Source organism: Lissotriton helveticus, chromosome 3_1, assembly GCF_964261635.1.
Source record: "Lissotriton helveticus chromosome 3_1, aLisHel1.1, whole genome shotgun sequence".
In the NCBI taxonomy this organism is placed as follows: domain Eukaryota; kingdom Metazoa; phylum Chordata; class Amphibia; order Caudata; family Salamandridae; genus Lissotriton; species Lissotriton helveticus.
Window position 1 is genome coordinate 1,268,670,353 of NC_136061.1, and position 18,313 is coordinate 1,268,688,665.

General features: G+C 47.7%; 1 protein-coding gene across 2 annotated transcripts in view; it reads left to right on the forward strand.

The window, feature by feature from the left end:
• Positions 1-18,313, forward strand: part of AHDC1 (AT-hook DNA binding motif containing 1) — a 363,715-nt gene that overhangs the window by 286,258 nt on the left and 59,144 nt on the right. For both annotated transcript variants that reach the window (XM_078681930.1, XM_078681931.1), the window contains exons 3-4: positions 4,292-4,329; positions 7,822-14,502. In XM_078681930.1, the coding sequence (XP_078538056.1) occupies positions 4,292-4,329; positions 7,822-14,459 (6,676 nt within the window). In that variant the 3' untranslated portion in view covers positions 14,460-14,502. The remainder of the gene's footprint in view (positions 1-4,291; positions 4,330-7,821; positions 14,503-18,313) is intronic.

The window sequence follows — 18,313 nt, forward strand, 5'->3', positions numbered from 1 at the left end:
CTCTCACTCACTCACCTTTTCCTCTCCCTCACTCACCTTTTCCTCTCACTCACTCACCTTTTCCTCTCACTCACTCACCTTTTCCTCTCACTCACTCACCTTTTCCACTCACTCACCTTTTCCTCTCACTCACTCACCTTTTCCTCTCACTCACTCACCTTTTCCTCTCACTCACTCACCTTTTCCACTCACTCACTCACCTTTTCCTCTCACTCACTCACCTTTTCCTCTCACTCACTCACCTTTTCCACTCACTCACTCACCTTTTCCTCTCACTCACTCACCTTTTCCACTCACTCACTCACCTTTTCCTCTCACTCACTCACCTTTTCCACTCACTCACTCACCTTTTCCACTCACTCACCTTTTCCTCTCACTCACTCACCTTTTCCTCTCACTCACTCACCTTTTCCTCTCACTCACTCACCTTTTCCTCTCACTCACTCACCTTTTCCTCTCACTCACTCACCTTTTCCTCTCACTCACTCACCTTTTCCACTCACTCACTCACCTTTTCCACTCACTCACTCACCTTTTCCACTCACTCACTCACCTTTTCCTCTCACTCACTCACCTTTTCCTCTCACTCACTCACCTTTTCCTCTCACTCACTCACCTTTTCCTCTCACTCACTCACCTTTTCCTCTCACTCACTCACCTTTTCCACTCACTCACTCACCTTTTCCTCTCACTCACTCACCTTTTCCACTCACTCACTCACCTTTTCCTCTCACTCACTCACCTTTTCCTCTCACTCACTCACCTTTTCATCTCACTCACTCACCTTTTCCACTCACTCACTCACCTTTTCCACTCACTCACTCACCTTTTCCTCTCACTCACTCACCTTTTCCTCTCACTCTGTCCCATAAGTCAGTGAATTTATCTGTGAGGCTCATGTTCATCGAAAGTAAGACCTCTTGTGTCCTACTTGAATAGAAATCCTGGAACTTTTTGATAGAGGTCCCCGGCTCTAATGTTGGAGAGGAGTTGGCCTAACAGCTAGGGAGGTCGACCTCGAATCAGGGGAACTGGGTTCGAGTCTTGGCAATGACGCTGAACATTCTGTGATTCTGGGCAAATCACTTAATCTCCCCAAGCCTAACAAAGAATGAATGTGTCCTCATGTAATGCAATTGGTGCTATGTAAAGCGCTCTGATACCTGATTTGGGTCAAGTTTGCGCTGTATAAAACAATAAATAAATGTGAACGGTCTCAGGATGCTGGTCAGGGAAGTTCAACTGTTCCTTCCTCTGTATTCATCTAATTGTGAGGGTACTGAAATCTAGGTTAGCGTGCCGTACTTGTAGCTTCACACTGACCCCACTTCATCTGCTTGATCTTGAGCTGTAGCACCTACATAAAAAAAGGCTCGGCTTGTTGGACAGTCACTACTTATTCTATTTTTGTCTTATTCCCAATACTCTCTCCTCAACCCTTATGCCATCAGTCACAACATACCTGATAAACGTTTTGTCAGGAAACATTGAGAATTCTAACCCAAGAGTGCAATTAGCTGCATGATTTGCTGTAGCTTGCATGCACATTCTTGATGACGAAGAGCATGCAGCTTTTGTTGCAAGCATCGAGAACCAGCTTCCTGTGCAACCTCAAGGAGGTATGGTGCCCCTAGGCTGAGAATAGAAGTGCGTCTATGACCTGAAGGTGACTGTATCCCTATTTGGGAATATTTTTCTCCAGATTTACATATGTGGCATCGAAGCCTATTCATTTTTCATTGTGAATTAATTTGATGTTCTTTTTTGTCAGTCCTTTCTCTTGCAGTTGTGTGCTGTCTTGTGTTTTTGATATTATCTGCTTACCAAAGTTCTTTGTGGTCTCTTGTTTTAAATGATCAAATTCGACAGTCCACTGCTTTTTTAGGTCTCGTGGCGTTAACTGCGCGAAGCGCGGTCTCGCCAGAGACCTTTTGTTAGCGACTCTGCTTTCCAGGAGACAAGACTGGCCACGCGCATGTGAAAGAGCCAGAATTGAGCGGGCCACGCACACGCGAACGCGCGTTCCATTGAGCAGCTTATGGTTACCTTCCAATGCGTGCTTAGAGAGACAGTTCATTCACTTTGTTTAAGTTTCGTTTTTACTGCTGTCCAGATGGCTCTGGGAGTGTGCAGTTCGAGCGACAGTGTTGCCAGCTTTCATTTTCTTTGCACACACGCAGAGACATACACATACGCACACACACTAGCGCACATACACGCATGCATACACACGAGCGCACAGAGACACACCTTCCCCGCCGCACACACACAAGAGCATGCGCACACACACACCAGCGCACAGAGACACCCCCCCCCTCCCCTGCCGCCACCCCCCACTTCAACTAAGCCCCACTCACCCCACTCCGGACTTCAGCCGCCACCGCGGGGCTCTCCCTCGGGCATGAGAGCCCCGCATCACCACTGCTTCTCTGGCCGGGCACTCCCCGGGCTTCCAGCAGAAACGGAAGTCCCGCCCCACGGCAGGTTTCGGCACTGCACGCGCACGTCGATTCCTGCTTCTGCTCATTCCGTTCTCTCGCCCTGGGGTCGCATATCTGGTATGGGTTTTACCTTTTTTTTACAATGGCGATCGTTTTTTTGTTATTGTTATTTATGTAATGCGAATTTGTATAGCGCGAACTTTACCCAAAGGTGTTTATCGTTATTACTGGTTTGGCCCCAGAACAGCCTGATAGGGGGACATCTTTTTCCGACTGCTGAACACTTTGTACTTTGTGGGCTGAAGTCTCCTCACGACCCGTGTGATGCTTCCCGAGGGCTCCTGCTGCGGGGCAATAGGTGGAAGAGAGCCCGTGAGAGTGAAGCGGCGTCCAGCCTGTACTGCATGGATCCTCTCCCGAGCTTAGTCCCGAGCTTAGACTTAAACGTGCAGCCGAGGCAGCAAAGTCTTTACATTGAGAAACTTCACTGCATTTATCCAGCCAGGTTGCCCCCAGTAAAAAGAAGGAAGCACCGTAACAGCTGTGAGCCCGTGCCTAAGGTGCATCATCAGAGCTGTGTGAATAATAACAGCTGTGAGCCCGTGCCTAAGGTGCATCAGAGCTGTGTAAATAATAACTGCGTCAGCCCCGTGCTTGAGTTGCATAATCAGAGCTGTGTGAATAATAACAGCTGTGAGCCCGCGCCTAAGGTGCATCAGAGCTGTGTAAATAATAACTGCGTCAGCCCCGTGCGTGAGGTGCATCATCAGAGCTGTGTGAATAATAACAGCTGTGAGCCCGTGCCTAAGTTGCATCATCAGAGCTGTGTGAATAATAACAGCTGTGAGCCCGTGCCTAAGGTGCATCATAGCTGTGTAAATAATAAGTGCGTCAGCCTCGTGCGTGAGGTGCATCATCAGAGCTGTGTGAATAATAGCTGTGAGCCCGTGCCTAAGGTGCATCATCAGAGCTGTGTGAATAATAACTGCGTCAGCTCCGTGCGTGAGGTGCATCATCAGAGCTGTGTGAATAATAGCTGTGAGCCCGTGCCGGAGGTGCATCATCAGAGCTGTGTGAATAATAACAGCTGTGAGCCCGTGCCTAAGGTGCATCAGAACTGTGTGATAACTGCGTCAGCCCCGTGCGTGAGGTGCATCATCAGAGCTGTGTGAATAATAACAGCTGTGAGCACGTGCCTAAGGTGCATCATCAGAGCTGTGTGAATAATAACAGCTGTGAGCCCGTGCGTGAAGTGCATCATCAAAGCTGTGTGAATAATAACTGAGTCAGCCCCGTGCGTGAGGTGCATCATCCACATTGCTCAGGTCACCCAAATTCCTGAACTCTCTACCACACTGCTTTCAAAAACAGCATACTGTTGCACACACTCACTGCTCACCAATTCAAAGTTTGCTAAAAATGTTATGCACCGCATTGTCATACACAATGCCAATAACTCAAACTTTAATGCTGCGAGACCTATTGCATTGTAAATGCTTGTTTTCAGTTCCTTTTGTATTTTGTTAGTTTGAATATGAAGTTGCCATGCCTTGTAGCAGGTGTTGTGTGTTCTGACATTGAGTGGAAGAGTGTATAATTTGTTTGCATGGCATGTCTGTGAGGTGGTCGGAGTGACAAGCATGTGTGCCGGGAGAGAAGGTTGTAGTTGACTGAGGTTACCCAGAGAGCAAATCTTCCCTGCAGAGAATGTTCATACATGCACTCGTTGGTTCCAACCTTTCCGATACGAGTGAGTGGGGACTTGTAGGAATATTCTTTGAGCACATAATTGGGTTCTGGAAGGTTTCTAAAATAACTGGCCTTCTGAATTTGTCTTTTTCTCTCCACAGAGAAATGAAGCATGGTGCGCGGGACACAATAGAACAAGGTGAGTTCATCAGTAACACACGGCCTAGTGGTATGTTTTTTTTAGTGTGCATATTGAAGGCACTGGTGTGAAATGTAGAGGCATTGTGCGGTGACAAATGCTTTTTGAATGATTAAAAGCACAGTAGAAATATTTTTGTTGTAACAGGGAAAGCTCCCCCATGTGGATTTATGTCAAAAGACTGTCAAAGTAATCCTGGAAGACAGTGTCTTGTATGCTGATAAATTGTAGGACTTGCAAGGTTGTGCTACAGGACAAAAGTAGCACAGACCTTAACAAGGTTCTGCTGTCACTGTCTGGCTTCCTGATTTCTGCACCCAATTCCTTCCCATGGTCTTCACCCCACTGCATTCGTGTACAGCACCACCTGTGGACAAATTGAATCCACCTCTCTTGACTCCATCTCCATCCCCTAACAAACCAGTTCAGGATGCCTCTGTCCCTCATCTAGCCTCCTGCACTGCCTGTCCTGATACACCCGAGTCAACATATTTGTAAGCAGAACTGCTAAATATAATCTGGTTTCTGAAAGTGTTCAACTGTACATCCAGTGGCGGCTGATAGGGAAAGAGGGTGGAGGCCCGGGGTGGGGTGGTTGAAAATGTATTTTAGCAAATATATCTTTTCCGACTGATGGCTCTCTTCTCCGTTTCCCTGCTGTTCCTGACTCCAGTCCGGAAGAAGCTGCATGAAGCACCCAGGCACACAGGCTCTCCTGAGCCAATCACTACGTTGCAATGCAAAGTTGTGATTGGTCTGAGCACCGTGGATTGGCGCTCAGACCGGGACCGGGAGCCTGTGCATATTCCCCACCAGTCTGTCAATTACAGCCTGGTGGGAAATATGCAGGGAATATGCAAAGTGAGCATGACTGCTTGGCCGGTCAAAACGGCCGGCCAAGCAGTCATGCGCACTTAGTGTGCACAGTCCACTCCTCCTTCCACCCTGAGCCAACAGCCCTGCCCCAACTCCCCGAGGCAACCAAAAATAAAACAATAATAACCTTGTTATTATCGTTTATTTTTTTTCCCCCTTTTCACTTCTCTAAGAGCAGTGGGGGGATGCTCCTTCACCTTACCGGTTGAGCCGCAACTATGAACTTTCCAGCAAACAATAACTGTTTGAGCAGCAGCAAATGTAGACACTGCTTGGGAACAGCAAATGTACACCGTTTTGGGTAATGAAACATAGATTATCCTTTTGGAGCGGCACATGTAGCTCCTGATAACAGGAGTGTGGGCATTAGATGTAGGCCATTTTTCGTGGGCAACAAACGTTGACTGCGCTTGGTTGGCAGCAGATGTAGACCCTACTTGCGGGGCAGCAAACCAACACCTGTTTTTGGGGGATAAGGCGAGGTGGTAAAAGTAAAGAATATCAATGGGGGGGAGTGAAGAGGTGGTGCTCAACGGCACCGAGGTGGGCACATCCTCCTCTCTTGAAAGTACATTTAATCAACAGGGTCCACCTCACGTGGAATGTAGTGTGTATCCTGATGTTGGTGGAATACACACTATGTGTTAAAATACCCCTCACACCCCAAAAGGGCCCTTGGTGTCATGCTTCATCATTGGGGTCTTTCCGCCCCGCTGCGGGACGGGGCAGTGCTGCGACTACGCAGGGGCACCTTTTAATGTGGGTGCTATGTGAATGAAATGAAGTGAGTGTCAGTAGGGTCAGGGGTGATATAAGTAAGTGATGTTAAAAAATACCTGGCCTAGTGGTAGAAAAAATTATTTAATAGACACTGGCTGGTATTATTAAAAAAGTGATGCGGAGAGATGAAGCTGGTTAATGTGCTTGTTCTCCTGTGCGGGTCAACATGTTTCGGGGCGCCATGCCCCTTCGTCAGGACCAGGGTCAGATCCCCCTGTCACTCACTAATGTCTTACCACAATAAGGAAAAAAAAAATAAAGGTGTATGTACAGAAAAAAAGTGAAGAATAGTTTGGTATCAATGTGTATAGATATAATTTATATTTATACAGATCCTAGCTCTATCAGAATTTCTGATGTTGTAAGCTTAGGACAATAGGAGTCGGTGCCCCATGAGCCAGGTCAGGACAAAAGGTATTTGAAGGTCCAATCAACCCCCAGCAAGTCTGTGCTTCCTCCTTCGTCCGTGGCTTCCGTGGTCACAACCACGGAAACCACGGACGAAGGAGGACCTTGACCCCTGGCTCATGGGGCACTGACTCCTGTTGTCCTAAGCTTACAACATCAGAAATTCTGATAGAGCTAGGATCTGTATAAATATAAATTATATCTATACACATTGATACCAAACTGTTCTTCACTTTTTTCTGTACATACACCTTTATTTATTTTTTTCCTTATTGTGGTAAGACATTAGTGAGTGACAGGGGGATCTGACCCTGGTCCTGATGAAGGGGCATGGCGCCCCGAAACATGTTGATCCGCACAGGAGAGCAAGCACATTAACCAGCTTCATCTCTCCGCATCACTTTTTTAATAATACCAGCCAGTGTCTATTAAATAATTTTTTCTACCACTAGGCCAGGTATTTTTTAACATCACTTACTTATATCACCCCTGACCCTACTGACACTCACTTCATTTCATTCACATAGCACCCACATTAAAAGGTGCTCCTGCGTAGTCGCTAGTGTCAGCACTGCCCCGTCCCGCAGCGGGGCGGGAAGACCCCAATGATGAAGCATGACACCAAGGGCCCTTGGCCCTTTTGGTGTGTGAGGGGTATTTTAACACATAGTGTGTATTCCACCAACATCAGGATACACACTACATTCCACGTGAGGTGGACCCTGTTGATTAAATGAGGTGGTAAAAGTAGACACTTTGGGGCAACAGACATAAACCCTTCTTAAGAAGGGCGGCAGACAAAGACCCTGCTTTTTGGGTGGGGGGTTAACACATTCCTGGTTAAGGGTATGTAGAGCCGGATCAGAAGGCAGATAATGACAACCTGCTTGTGAAGAAGCAAATATAGTCCTGCTTGTGAAGTAGCAGTCATAAAACTTAATTGGCAAGCAGCAAAGGTAGATTTTTTAAAGGAAGCAGCAAAAAAACCCTGATCTGGAGACTGCAAATGTAGACTGCATGCAGGCAAACGATGATGGTTCAAACACTATTGAGAATTGGTGCAGTGGACACTTTTTCCCCTGTGAATTGGACCATCTTGTACACTCAAGCTATTGGAAAGTATCATTTCATTGTAGTGAACGATATTTGTAGCAGATCTGGTCCAGAATTGATTTGTAACCTGTAGAACGAAGATGTTATTCCACTGCTGCCCCACCTATTCATTAAATTGCATTGCTTGTGATAGTTTGAGGAAGGAGCCATTATTTTAAAAGCCAGTAGACTCCTTGCTCTTTGTGTGATGAAATTACCTTAACTGACTTTGCCAGAAGTTAGTGCAGTAAAGCAATGCACTTAATTTTCCATGTTAACTTTTGAATTGCTTCCTGTGGAGATTTTACTGATTTCTACTTTCTCTTCAAATTTCAGGCACCCCTCTTGGCTTTACAGAACCCCAGCTCAGCAACTGCTCCACTAAACTTCACGTAGACAAGGTCATCAGACGCCGTGTGAAGCCTCGGAGCCTTATGCAAGACGATAATGCCGTATGCAGCCAATTAGAGTACAAGGAACCCAGGTGCTTTCATGTGGGATCCGAAAACCCGCCTCTGTGTCCAGAGAAGGCCTTGACTTGCAGTGCTGGGAACTTTCCAGAAGGTCCGTGTCCTCTCAGCCAGGGAAATTCGGCAGATTCTTTGCTGCATGCAGATCCTGCTGATGCATGTCATGTGTCACATGTCCAAAGCACGGGCAAGGAGGAAAAAATAATTTTGAAGAGCCACTACTGCGTAAGTGAGCCCTCGATCTTGGGAGCACTGACAGATAATGGAGCCAAGTGTGGCAGGATGCGCCCAGCGTTTTGCAAGGCTAAGCTGGCTCCTGGAAAATGTAATGTGGCTAACCTTGTTCAGCTACTGAAGAGCCAGTGTGGCAGTGACCGGATCAACCTCTACCCTGTGGTTCAGCTGATAGACATTATGAAGGACCTGAACCGGCTCTCTGATCACTTGAAGAACAGCGGTGTCCAGTTGGATTGCAACTACCTGCCTCTGAAACACAATGCATCATTGGGCAAGAAAGAGGAGGGTACTATGGAGAACCACACAGATCAAGGGTTGCAGTACAGCTTCTACTCATCGCTTACACTCGCCAACAGAATCCGAAGGCCTGAGGAGAAAATTAGTGCACACAATAGCACCAAATCTGAGACTTTTGATCCAGTGCTTGAAGCACCGTATGCTGCTGAAAATGAGGATCAGGAAAGCTCTGAGAAGGGGGACTGGCAAGATCCTAATGCAGAATTGTGTGAGGAAAAGTATAAAGGAAACTTAGACCTTGATCCTATGGACTCCCTGGAATCTGCAGGGTCATATGTCCTGAGGGAGTTGGCAGCCTTGGCATGGCTGGAACCTCAAACGCTAGATAATGATCCTCAGTCTCTAAATCAGCAGATGTTGGATTCCCAGTCCCCGGATTCACAGTCATCAAGTCCCCGGTCACTAAGCCCTGACCTAGTGCAATCCCAGAATCAGGGCCCTGATACCTCATTCGCAGAAATGCAGTGTGACGACCATGAGATGCTAGATCTAGCATCGGAAGATACCCATAGGTTACGGCCCTTGGTACTAGATCCTCAAGTGGTAGAAAAACAGCTCCCAGATTTTCAGATGCTGGAGTCCGATCGGCTAGCACCCCATTCAGCAGAATTGCAACATCTAGCACAGGACTCAACAGAATCCCCAGTTGCGCATCTTCCCCAATCGCTGCAGCCCCAGACATTGCCCATGTCAGATGCATCAGATACCAATCTTCAAGAGCCACAGTTCCCCAGTTTCCCACTGCAAGAGCCATCATCACAAAAATTCCAGACTTCATTTTCCACTTCTGTAAGCTCTAAGGTTGCACAGCCCCATTTATCAGAATCCCAGTTACCTCTGTTACAGGAGCTAAACAGAATGAGCTCAACGCCATCAGATTCACAAATGCCAGACTCTGCTTTACCAGATTATCAGATGCAGGGCTCACCATTTCTGGATACCCAAAAGTCAGACTTGGTGTACTCTGATTCCCAGAGGCTAAATTCACAGTCACCAGATTATCTGAAACCAGGCTCCCCATTATTAGACACCTCAAACATATGCACACTTGTGCCTAATGTCCAAATGGTAGGCTCTAAACCACCAGGCTCCCAAAGGCCAGATTCTCGATCTCCAGATTCCCATGGTTCATGCTCACCATCACAAAACTGTCAGTTGCTAGACTTGCCATCGCCGGGCTCCCAAAGGCTAGTCTCTCAGTCTCTATATTCTCAAGGGCTAAGCTGTCCGTCACCAGAATTCCAGGAGCTAAGCTCACCCCTGCCTGATTCCCATGGAGTTAGCTCACCATCTCCAGATTCCCTGGGAGGTGGATCACCATCCCCAGTTTCCCAAAGGCTAGGCTCACCATCTCCAGGTTCCCAGAATCAAGACTTACCATCACCAGGGTCCCAAAATCTAGGCTTACCATCACCGGGTTCCCAGAGGCAAGCCTCGCCATCGCCAGGTTTTCAGAAGCAAGGTTTACCATCACCAGGCTCTCAGAGAATAGGCTCACCAGCACCAAGTTTGGAGAGGCTAGACTCGCCATCGCCAGGTTCTGAGAGGCTAGGCTCACCATGTTTCCAGAGACTAGACCCGCCATCACCCTGTTCACAGATGGCAGGATCGCCAGATACTCAAATGGCAGGATCGCCAGATACCCAGATTGCCGAATCGCCAGAGACCCAGATGGCCGAGTCCCCAGATTCCCGTATGATAGGGTCTCCAGATTCCCATATTGTAGGGTCTCCAGATCCCCAAATGGCAGAGTCTCTGGAACCTCAGTTACGCTCACCAGATCTCCAGATGCCTGCATCCCGCTCCCCAGAATCTCCAATTGTGGAATCTTCTCCAGATTCCAATATGTTGGGTTCCCCATCTCCAGATTCCCCAATGTTAGGATCCCCATCACCAGATACCCAAATGTTAGGGTCTCCATCACCAGAATCCCAGATGCTAGAGCCCCCATCACCAGATCCCCAGATGCTGGGGTCCCCATCACAAGATTCTCAGATGCTGGGTTCCCCATCAATGGATCCTCAGATGCTAGGTTCCCCATCAATGGATCCACAGATGCTGGGATCCCCATCAATGGATCCACAAATGTTGGAATCTCTCTCACCTGATCCTCAAATGATGTCTGCTTCTTTGGACCCCCAGATGCTGGGGTCTCCTTATCCACAGATGTTAGGACCCCCATCCATGGACCCCCAAATGTTAGAGCCCCCTTCAACAGACCCTCAAATGCTTGAACTAGATTCACAGATGCTTGGCCCTCCGTCACCAGATCCACGATTACTTGAACTGGATTCCCAAATGATAAATCCTCAGTCCCCAGATCTGCATATGCTCAATTTGGATCCACAGATATTAGCCTCACAGTCACTAGAGCCCCATGTAGCAGACACTCAATTAAATTCCAGCAGGTTTTCTATTGGGGGTATTCTATCGTCAGATATTTTCCCTGTTCGGATAAAGCCCAGATTAGGACGTCCTCCCAAGAACAGTCAAAAGTATGTTGCACGGAAGACTGATAAACCAAAGATTTGCCGTCGGAGAAAGCCAGGGAGGGCAAAAAGAATGGGGGTAGGGTTGGAGGATGTGGATCTTCATGCCTTAGAACAGGCAGAGGTGCTAACATCCCAAGGCAGGATGCCAGCCTTTATGGAAATGCAAGCATCTCAGTGTGTTATTGAGATTCCAAAGGAGGAGGCTGAAGATCAGCCAAAGAAGTCCAAGTGCCGGGGTGTTAGAAAAATGGTGGTGCGAATGGCTAAGATCCCGGTTTCCTTGGGTAGAAGAAATAAAACAACATACAAAGTCTCATCCCTGAGCAGCAATCTAAATGTGGATGGTAAAGATGTAAATGCCCAATCCAACGTCGAACCAACACCACTTCTGAAGATGAAGAATAATGGGCGCAATGTAGTTGTAGTGTTCCCACCTGGAGAATTGCCCATTATTTTAAAACGCAGACGAGGCCGCCCTCCTAAAAACCTGGTTGTCGCTCCAGGCAAGCCCAAGGAGGTGACGCCAACCCCTCCACCACCACAACCAGATTTAAAGAAGCGAAGGAAGCGGAAGCAGAAACTCGCCTCTCCTCAACCCTCCTATGCAGCAGACACCAATGACAGCAAAGTGGAGTATTCTGATGCCTTGGCTAAGTTGGCATTTCTCAATCGACAAAGCCAGTGTGCAAGCAAGAGCTCACCACCCCGGTGCTGGACACCCACCATACCAGAGTCTGTGCACCAAGCCCCTGATACCCATAGCATATCTCAGTTCTTGCACAAAGTACAGGGGTTCCGTCGAAGAGGTGGAAGAGTAGCAGGATTCGGAGGACGTGGTGGGGGGCACCCTTTAGAGCCCAGGAGGTGTTCGTTTAGCGACTTTTTTGAAGGAATTGGAAAGAAGAAGACAAAGGTTCAGACTGACCCTTTGCATCAACGAAAGCGCAAGAAAGCGGAGCCAGACCCAATGGGAAAGCCCAAACGCAAGAGACGGTCTCGCAAGAACGGTGTCCTTTTCCCAGAGGAGGATGCAGAACAGAACTTTGAGGATGGTCTCCTAGAATGGGCTGGGGACATTGCAGGTCAGTGGCATTCTCATCAAACGAACCCCCAGAACCAGACACTTAGAAACTGCAGCTACCAAGGCAATGAATCCAGAGCCTTTTCTTCTTCATTGCTTGACTGTGGCTCTCCCAACAGGACTGGTTATTACGCAGGAGGAAGCCATTCATCACAAACTGAAAGTAGCCAAGACAGGCACAGTCTCTTTACTGGCTATTTCCGGTCTTTGCTCGATTCCGATGACTCCTCCGATCTGGTCGATGCAGCTCTTTCATCACAGCGGGCAGAGGCTCGAAAATCAAGCACATACACTGCCCCAAGTGCCACCCCGAGCCCTAGGAGCGTGCCATCGTTCCCCAGTAGAGGTGCAAAGGCCAGCCCTGCTAGCACTGAGGCCCCCTTTCAAGTGGCTTTGCAGAGTCGACAGCCTTTCAGCCACAGCAGGACAGTAAGCTATGGGGGCAACCTGTCCCAAATCACATCGGAGTGCCGTAATTCTGAGGTTTTTCAGAAACTAGTACCTCCATCTTCAGTTTCAAGATCACCAACAACCCACCATACTCCAAACAGTTTTGCACAATACAGTGGGTATGGAACAGGGCAAACCCTGTCTGCGGCAAGTATATTTCAGCAGAATAAACAGTATGTCACTCAAGATTGTTCCACTAACAAGGATTGTAGTTTTCCTTTCAGCGGTGGCAACAGTTTGCCCTCTTCGCCAGGCAGTGCTCACAGTGGTGTCTATGGACAGCAGACAACCGTTCCCCCTTTGCCCATAAGCAAGACCAACTACTTCAACAACTCAGAGCCAGCACAGTTCTCAAACACAACACATGCACCACTGAGATGTGACAGCCGCTCCAGTGCAGTCTCGCCTGCAGGCTACATGGCCCAAAAGAACACCACCGCAGCTTTTCCACCTGCTACTGAAAACTGCCGCCAGCTCCCCAACTCAAACCACTGGAATTTGAGACAAAACTATAGCAACATGGAGTGGAACGCTGATGGTTTTGGCCAGCTATATAACCCAGCATTTGATTGCCACATCACAGAGCCGAATGTCATCCTGGATATCTCCAACTACACCCCTCAAAAAGCCAAGCAGACTACCGCCTCTGAGAACTTCTCCGAGTCCTCTTCGGATAGCACCCAGTTCAATCAGCCTGGAGGAGGGTATCGGAGGGCCAACAGTGAGGCTTCTTCCAGCGAGGGCCAGTCCAGCCTTTCCAGCTTGGAGAAGCTTATGATGGACTGGAATGAAGCTTCCTCTGGCCCTGGATACAATTGGAACCAGAGTGTGCTTTTCCAGAACAGTTCAAAACCAGGAAGAGGAAGGCGAAAGAAAGTTGATATGTTTGACCCTGCCCATTTGAATTTTCCCCCAAACGTATCCCCAGCTCCTGGTTTCCCTTCCAAACGGAACATGGGCCCGAGACAGCCTCGCGGAGCCAGGGGAGCATGCTCTGCTAACAAGAAGGAAAGAGGTGCAAAATCTAAATTTGTGCCCAAGCCACAACCAATTCATCCTTTGTTTCACGAAAGCACAGAACTTGGGTTAGACTATTACAGTGGGGACAGCAGTATGTCCCCTTTGCCCTCCCAGTCCCGAGCTTTTGGGGTGAGTGAAAGAGACCCTTGTGACTTTGTGGGACCTTACTCCATGAACCCTTCGACTCCTTCCGATGGAACATTTGGGCAAGGTTTCCACTGTGACTCTCCCAGTATTGGACATGCAGACTTGGAAAGTAAACATTTCCAATCCCTGCCTCATCATCAGCTTGCTGTATCTAGCCAGCAGGCACAGGCACAGGCCGCTTTTGACCAAGCACTGCAGAAAGCCTTCTCCCCTAACTGTTCACCTACTATGGCCTTCAAAGATGATCTACGGCCTAATGATGTACGGAAGCTGACTGCATGTGACCCTCTCAAGCATGGCATGCAAGGACCCCCTATGTCTCATTTAACTGCCTGTCGGGACTTGTCCATGCCCCAACCCCGCTATGACTCTTCAAGCTGTAAAAATGCAAACTTCTGGTATTCCCAGAACTCCACTGCAAGGAGTCCACCTTATGATGCTAAAGCCGGGGCAGGAATGCTAATAGACTTCATGAGAAATGACATTTCCTCCTGTCTCAATCCCCACATGCCCAGTCCCACTGCCCCAAAGTCAGACAAGGAGTCCCTTGAACTCGCAAGGGTTCACCACAGAGGAGGTTACCCTTGCCCCTTGATGAATGACTTGAACATGTCCCCGGTATCCAGAGACTCAATGCTACAGCTGCAGGAGAATTACCGGTACCCTAGCTTCCCCCCTCCAGGGCATCCAGTCCTGTCTGCACCAAACCTGAAGAACAGTTTTTTAGGTCCAGTGCTAGACCCGCACCCTGAGGACACTTTCACCGTGACGTCGTTGTAGTGTCATTTGAAGTGCCAACAAGACAGAAACGTTTTGTTACAGGGTAAGTTAAAACTGCACCTGAAAATGTACAGAAAAACTTTTTGTGCAGTGTTTGTCTCGTTCACACATAGGTTGTGGTTTTGCATTACAGGTTCATGGTCATCGGCAAGCATCAACAGTGCAGGCAATCAACAGATTTAAAACAGGATAAGGGTGGGTTGATTGCAGACAGAGGAAGTGTGGGGCAGGGGCGATAGCACACCAAGGGGAGGAGAAAAGAAGATGAATCTTGATTTCTTTGATAAAGCTCACTTAAAAAGTGTGTAGGCGAATCTCCGGTGAAGGTGGGCGGGGATCATTTCAGTGGTTGAGGTCATGAGCAGGCGAATCTCCGGTGAAGGTTGGCGAGGGTCGTTCCAGTGGTTGAGGTCAAGGAATGAGCAGGCCAGCCTTTTGTGTTCTCTTTTCACCTTAATAATCTTCAGCACCATCTGGTTGTTGTTCTACTTGATGCTAGAGTGGCCAATGAAGACGTTTTTCGGTTATCTGCCTTGTTGATGTCAATTTTGCATTGTGGGTGATTCCGATGCTCAAGGGAACAGAGAGCCAGTGATGTTTTTTGAGACTGAATTTGAATAACTTGTGTAGACTGCTGATCACGCTAACAGCAGTGTCAAAGAATGCTTTTAATGTGGTGACAGTGGATTATTCTTTTTACAAGTTGTTTAATGGTGAGGCACTTATCAAGAAGGAAACCCTGGGACTTGACAGTGGTGCAGTGAGTGAGTGAAAAGCCTATTTACTGAATTGATTAAGGAAATAATTGATGTTACAGTTAACCTGGTATAACACCCTTCACTCATTGATTTGTTTTATTAAACTAAAAGTACACCCTATACATCCACTTTTAAATGCTGCATGGAAGTTCTTCTATTAAACCATGAGATGCAGTTGAATGTCTGTGTCTTCTTCGTCTAGTAGGAACACAGAGGGCTCCATCTAAAAGCTTAATATCACAAGGAAAAAAATTGAGCCCTGTGGGGCAGACTTCACAGTTAACGGTGAGAGCTTGGATTTGGAAGTTTATTTATAAATGTATTGTCTCTTGGCCAGAAAATAACTTGAATAAGACTGCAATGGGCAGATGTCTCTTTCAGACCCCCTACACCGTATTCCTGTGGCCCTTGTCGAGGTACGACTCGAGGTGAAGTGAGGCCTCTCGCATCAGTAGCTCTCCCAGGGCCATAAAAGAGCACAGAGCCTGCCTTTTAATGGGCTGTATCAGACCCAATGTTGGTCAAACTTGAAAAAGAGGAGGCATGGAGACGACTAACTAAAATGCTACTGCCGCTTGATAGGTAAATCACCTCAACTTGTCCCACCCCCTGCAGAGTGGTCCTTGGAGCCAGAATTGATGGATATCACTCTTCCTGAGGAGCCTGTAATGGCAGTGGCATGGATGCTGGTGCAACTCCCAGGACCTTTACTAGATCATCCACTGCCGTCGCCATATACGGTATGCCTCTGGCCTATCTGGAATTTCCAGTGCCGGGAGCTGATCTGACTTTCTTCCTCCCCATGGGACCTTTTAGGACTCCGTTTGAGTTCCCAAAGTAGGTCGTCCACCGGGGCCATACATTATGTCTGTTATATGTGAAATGCTTCCAACTCTATCTTTAGCCATTTTGGCTCTGTGACTCTTGCTTGTCCTCCCACTGGCACAGATTCTAGCACTGCCTCCAAGGTGCTACCCACAGAGCAGCTAGTATACAATCTCAAAGCTGTCTGGCAGAGATTAAGAAGAGAGACCTAGTGTATAGTGGAAAAGGAAAGGTATAAGAAGGAGGATAGTTATAGGGCGTAGCGATGGAACACTATTGGCATATGACCTCTTCGCCCCCAGCTCATATCCAATTCAGATGTTATTCAGCATGACACAGATGACAGCAATGAGGCAGTCAGCTTGCTGCCACTCCCCTCCTTGGACATAACAGACTATTTAGCTCCTCAAAATGCAAGTGGGCTAGATACTTTCTTGGAGATAGAAATGGAGTGTTCCTCTGGACCGTTCTAGCCTCTCAGACTGTTTAGCACCTCAAAATGCAAGTGGGTTGAATACTTTCCCAGAGGTAGAAATGATGAGTTCCTCTGGACAGTTCCTCCCTCTAACCCCGCCCCCCATCCCTCCCAGAGACGACTTCTTTTCATGCAGTACTCAAAAAGGCTGTTGATATACAGAGCTCCTTTTTCACACTTTAGAGGCCAGATTCAGCCTTCTTAGAGGTTCTGCTACCTTCGTTTTCAGTGTCAGAACCCTTGCTGCTTTTAATGAGGGTCTCATGGTCCCAGTAAAAACTGCCTGAAAGAAGCACACACCAGCCCCAGCAGTAAACCGTTTGTCAGATTTGCTGGACTGACAACCAGAGTCCCACCGTTCTTGGTGGTATGTCCAGAAAGTCTAGTGGTGAAAGTTTCTTCCTGCACAAGATAATATCCTGGTACTCTCCCAATCAAACAATCAAATAAACTGAAAGCAGTGGGCAGTTGGCGCTATGCACCCTTAAGGTAGGGAGTTATACTCCTACTTTGTGGGATATGGCCGGAATGGCCGTGACAAATTTACCAGACCACCCAAATGATTATTTTCTAGAGCCGGTTTGTGATGAACAGAACTCCGCTAGAAAGATTATTCTGAGCTTGACTCCCTCCTCTATAATACTACATGGGCATACCTGGTTCAGATGGCGTCCATGCAATGTTAATGGACATGCCATCGATGGAGCACGGCTCTTCGGGGATAAAGCTGATGCTGGTCTAGAAAGACTCAATGTGAAGAAAGCAAAAGCCCAATCATTGGGCCTTCTATCTCTGGCTAGAGACTACCATCAATTTCTGCAGTTTTGAAGCTTCTCAAGTCTTCTTCTTCCACCAAAGCCAGCCCTCGCAACCTTCCCAACCAAAGTTTTTCTGACAGTACGGAAGCAGAGTTAAATGTAGAGGCGGTGAGACCCAGTACCCCACCTCCTCCTCATCATCCCCGACCCACATAGAAATCTGCTTTAGGTTCCCATTTAAAGAGCATTTGGGGCCCATTGGAAGACAGATATCCTCCTTTGTACAGGCTTGGAATGCCATAACATCGAACCAATGAGTCCTTTAGCTTGCAGAACAGGGGGATGTCTTGCCCATCCAGTAGACTACTCCCCACATCCCTCTCCCACAGTCCTTCAGTCAGAAGAGTTCAAGTACTGCATTAGGAGGTGGCAACTCTGGTGAGAAAAGCTGCAATGGCATTTGTTCCACAGTAGAAACATGAGACTCTTGAACTTTATCTGCAAAAGAAAAATTCAAGATGGTGTCCCGGACTCAGGTTTTTCTTTTTCTGGAAACCGAAGACTCAATGGTGTCCCTTGACTTTCAGCACATGTATTTCCACATACCGATCCTTCAGGCATACATGACCAGTGGGATCTACTTACTACTAGTTCTCAGTCCTCCCCTTTGGACTGATATTGGCACCGGGTGTCTTCACCGAAGTGATGGTGTTGGGTGTGCTTGGATCAGGAGGTAGAGGATCTCTGTATTCCCAAATCTAGATGACTGGCTCCCTAAAAGCCAGCTTGTGGCAGATGCTGCATCATCGACAGGCAACGGCATCCCTTCTGTTGGACTTGAGTTTTTCATTAATGCCGGCTGTGGTTTGTAATGCTTATTTGAGAAACAAGATAAAAACCTCAGGCCTCCATTATACCATTTTCTGCACATTAAATTGCTTGAACTGAGGACAGTTTGGCTGGCACTCAAGGCCTTGATTCCCTTTCTTTCCAGTCAGTCTCTCCAGACCATGATGGACAGTACAACTGCAAAGTAGT